The sequence below is a fragment of the Brassica oleracea genome, chromosome C7, assembly GCF_000695525.1.
Source record: "Brassica oleracea var. oleracea cultivar TO1000 chromosome C7, BOL, whole genome shotgun sequence".
NCBI lineage: Eukaryota > Viridiplantae > Streptophyta > Magnoliopsida > Brassicales > Brassicaceae > Brassica > Brassica oleracea.
Window position 1 is genome coordinate 47,168,981 of NC_027754.1, and position 4,926 is coordinate 47,173,906.

Below are 4,926 nucleotides of genomic sequence, written 5' to 3' on the forward strand. Positions count from 1 at the left end.
TTTGGCTTAGAGCTAATTTTAGCGATGTCTACTCAACTCTTCCCAACACACACGAAAAATGTATGTCAAGCATTAAATATCTTTTGAAAATTTTCTGTATGTGTTATATATTTTGCTTGGGACATACTCCCTTTCTGACTAAGTGTCATTTTGACATTTTTCACACAAATTAAAAAAGCAACGGAAATATATGTAAGTTATTATCAATTATATTTCTCTAACCAATAGTATTTGAGATAATAAAATTATTTATAAAATCAATGTAGTTTTCAATTAATTTTCAACTAAAAATAAGTATAATTTGTTTGAAATTGTAAAATGACACTATTTTTATAACAAAAAAATGTTAAAATGACACTTATTATGAAACAGAGAGAATATTCAATACTGAAAATAATATATGCAATTATTTTGTGATATTGGATAATCCACGTATGGTACATACGTACGTGAATATGAATGTGCTACGTGTGTATATCTACTGCAAATCTAACGTATTTGAGTGATTTGCAATTTATTGCTTTCGCCAAGGTAGATGCAATGATAAATTCAATAACTACGGGATGCATTATGGCTGTTATAATACTTCTAGCTAATTATTGTATGTGTAAATATTTTATAAGTGAATAGTTTTATAACTAGAAGGTGATTTGGGCTTTTAACACGCATATAATTTTTCAGGGTGAGTGTAGTCGTGATTCACTGAATTTTTAATATATGGCATTATTTGAACTGGCTAAATAAATTTTTATGTTGAGAGGAGTTGATCCCTGGCTTGGATTTTTAGAGCAACTCATTCTCAGCAAATGAATAATTTGGATATGAGTTTTGATATTCAGCTAGAAATTGCACCATCGATGGTGTTTGAATTAAGTTATTAACACATACGTAAATGGTAGGTGCATGTTATTGTACTATCATGTTACGTATCTAATCCTACCAAGAAAACAAATAGGCTTTCAAAAGAAAAGGAAGAATTCTACAGCTATTTTATATACAGTTGTTTCACCACAAATTTCAGAACTTCTTACTTTTAAGAAACCATCTTCTAATACACCAATTATGATAATGACATATACATTTCATATAAAAGAAAAAACATAACTATCTAATAAACTAATAAAAGTTGTCGTCAAAAGACATTTTGTTATATAAATTGAAAAGTGACATATTCGTATACCAAACAATATCTAAACTTAACCGTGGTATCTAGCTCTGGTGTAAAGGACTCACGGCTGTGAGTTCCGCCACCTAGGTTCGAAACCCAGCCACTGGAAAATTTACATGCGGATCCCCCAGTGCCCGAGATCGAAAACCGTTCACGATGAGCCACATGGTGACGTCCTGGCAGCGTCCTTGCTCGCTTCGGTCTCTAGTCTGGACCACCACGGTGGAGCCAAAACACTCGGTTATCAAAAAAAAAAAAACAATATCTAAACTTTAAATACAAATTGAGTTTTAACTCGGTAATATTACCATTTGATATAAAAGTAAGAAAATTAGAATAAATAAATATACAATATAGAGAAATTTCCTAAGATAACCCTTTTAAATTTTTGTCACAAAAATAGTTCTCAATAAGAAAAATGACCAAAAGAAGTTTTATTAAAGAGTAAAAATACATTTATATCCTAAGGTTAAATAATATATACTTAGGGTTAGAGTTAAGAGGTGGAGTTTTGAGGATATGGTTTTAAATTTAAAAAAAATTAAAATTAAAATAAATTTTCAAAATAAAAGGGGCTATTTTGGTCATTTTCTTTATTGATGGCTATTTTGTGAAAAAACTTAAAAATGTTATTTGATAGAATTGCCCTACAATATAAGAAAAACTAAATAATAAGTAAATATACAATATAATAAATGAAAAACTTTATCAAATATCTATATGAAAAATATATATAATTTTTTGTTTTTTCTAAGTAAATATGTATTCACTCAAACATACAATTCAAAATTTTGTTGTTGTTCAGAATACAAGGTCCAAATGAATATCTATATAGTTAAAATTTGAAAATCAAAATAACTATGCGCGTAGCGCGGGTTAACTTCTGGTTTAAAATACAAATCGAGCTTTAACTTGGTTTTACAGGTTGCCAAACTCTTTTAAGTCATAGACTCATGGTGATGGAAATTTGTCGGTAGGTTATAAAATTTCTAACGAATGCAATACTCTTAATAGTTTACCTACGTAATATGCAAAGGTAATGTAGATAAACAAAAAAAAACTATATTTGACCAGTTACATTTCATTCAAGGAAAAATCCCAACAAAAGAAAAGGAAAATCGAAACAAAGAGCCATTTATGTTTTCATCCAGACCACACGTGATACACATACATACATATAATAACATCCACAAATGTTCAGTGCTACATTTGACTTTTCAAACTCTTTCCAAGAACCAACCCTTCGTTTGGTTTTACACCCGCCACGTGCTACGAACCATAACTTAGACAGCACAAATCAGGCGTGTGCTAGGCACGGCGAAAAGACGAGTGGCTTTAGGAGCCGTGAGACCAAACACGTCGTTCATGTCAAGCTCGCTCGGTTTCATCCCATCAGGTAATTTCCATGTGAAGCAGTGTAATATATGAGCAACGGCTAACTCAAGCGCGTATAACCCGAGTTGCATACCCGGGCACGATCTACGACCCGACCCGAATGGTATAAACTCGAAGTTACTTCCTTTAAAATCAGCTACTCCCGGTTCTAAAAACCTCGACGGTCTAAACGTTTCGGCGTCAGGCCAAGATTTAGGGTCACGTCCAATCGCGAACGCGTTGATCATAACGCGAGATCTCTTGGGAACGAAGTAACCATCGATCTCAGTGTCCTCTGCGGTTTCGTGGAGGAGGAGTGGGATCGGTGGGTGTAGCCTTAGGGTTTCTTTGAGTGTGCATTTCAGAAAAGTCAACTTCTCGATGTCTGATTCTTCCACACGTCGGTCAAGTCCGACAACTTCTGCGAGTTCTTGTTGGACCCGTTTTAGATCCTCGGGGCTCCGTAATAACTCCGTTAAGGCCCACTCTATTGCCGACGCTACCGTTTCCGTTCCTCCGAACATGACGTCCTATTAAATTCAATAAATCAATTCAAATTAGATTTTAAAATGTAAACAGAAATAAATTGTTAGCTCAAAGACGGTCAGATTATATTTACGTGTGATTTATATTACCTTTGTACGTGTTTTTTACATGTTTCGTATTTTAGGTCTTTTCTAAAACTTTATATTTTTATGAGTTTTTACCATCAGTAAATGACGTCATTTTCCCCTAATGCTTACGCAAAATCTCTAATATCATATGGACTACTTGTAAATACAGAAAGTTACCTTCCTCATTTAGACAAAAATATGAATCTAGTGGTTTGATGGATAAGTTCGATGGTGTGACGCATTAAGAATAATGAATGTGCCTAGTGGTCTTTTGAAAAAGAAATTACCATGATGATTGCTTTGATATTGTCACGGGTAAGTTTGATAGAATTCTGAAGATCCGTTGTCTCGCTCACTAATTTGGCCTCTTCACTGTAAAAAGCAAGAAGATCATCAACCATATCGGTATCACCAACATATCCATCATCAACAGTGTTTTGATTCTCTTTCTTCTTCATATGTTCGTCGATGATATCGTCAATAAATCCGTCTAGATCATTACGGGCCTTCACGAGCCGCTTGTTTATCCCTTGTGGATCGATCCACCCGAAATATGGTATGAAATCTGCTACGTTGAAGGCTCCAAAAAGTTTAGAGAACTCTTGTAAGATTCTTATGAACTCGTCTTGTCCCTTTTCGCAAGCTGACCCGAACGCTGCCCGGTAAGTTATGTTTCGGGTCAGGGCGAAAATTTGCTCCCCGACATTTATAGACTTACCTACATTTTTTTTGGTATGGCTGTTAAAATACGTATAAAAGAGAGAAACATTGTTTGTTGTTTTTACTTTTTACATATTTTACCGCACATAGCTAACTTACCAACGTTACTAGATACCGACCGGATCATTTTGTCCACTTCATCTCGAACAGAAGCCCATGACTCCGCACGTTTACGGCTAAACACCTTCATGACACACACTTTCCTCATCTGTCTCCAAAACGGTCCGTAGTGAGCGAACGCCATGTCGGCTCGGTCATAAGTCAAATAGCTTATAGCTATCGTTGCCGGCCGGTTCGAGAAGATGCTGTCTTGGACTTGGAGGACTTGTCGAGCCACATCAGGTGATGAGACGGCATACATATGGAGGAAGCCCATGCGGAGATGGCACAAGCCGCCATATTTTTTAGCTAAGTTGGCTAAACCACGGTGGGTGAGTTGGTCCATCATTAACATATTTCCTATGATGGGCCAACCACGTGGACCGGGTGGGTAAGACCTTCGCCGTCGTGTGATGAGGCCGATGAATATGAAAAGTGAGACGACGATGAGAATAGCCGTTGTGGGATCTAATACTTGACTTAGTGTTTGTGATACAGAAGACTCCATGATTTTTCTTTTTCTTTTTCTGTAAGAGGTCTATCAGGCAAAGTTCGCCATTTTGGGATGTGATTAGAGAGGTGGGTTTTATAATCAAGTTGTGGTCAAATTTTTGGGTTCACCTCTGAACCAACCAATAGTGTTTGAATATTTGATATTTGATATTTTTTAAAAAAAGAAATAAAATTAAATATCCAAATTAGATTATATTTTTAAAATAAAATAATAAAAATACATAAAAATAGTTACAAAAAAATAAATTAATTAATATTGTTAAGTCTTCAGCAAAATACTAAACCCTATACCCTAAATCCTAAACCCTAAACGTTAAACCTTAAACTTTGGATAAACTCTAAACCGTTGGAATATCTTAAACCCTAAATCATACATTAAAAACTAAATTTTAATAACACTAAACCCTAAATCCTAATCACTAAACCCTAAACCCTTGG

The 4,926-nt window shown here is 34.8% G+C and overlaps 1 protein-coding gene across 1 annotated transcript; it reads right to left on the bottom strand.

Annotated features, from left to right (window-relative positions):
- Nucleotides 1-2,229: 2,229 nt before the first annotated feature.
- LOC106306807 (cytochrome P450 84A1-like) lies at nt 2,230-4,483 on the bottom strand. The gene is made up of 3 exons (XM_013743562.1): nt 3,976-4,483; nt 3,444-3,874; nt 2,230-3,072 (listed from the first exon to the last, which is right to left on the bottom strand). The coding sequence occupies exons 1-3, from the start codon at nt 4,481-4,483 to the stop codon at nt 2,452-2,454; spliced, it is 1,560 nt and encodes a 519-aa protein (XP_013599016.1). The 3' UTR covers nt 2,230-2,451.
- Between the last annotated feature and the right edge of the window lie 443 nt (nt 4,484-4,926).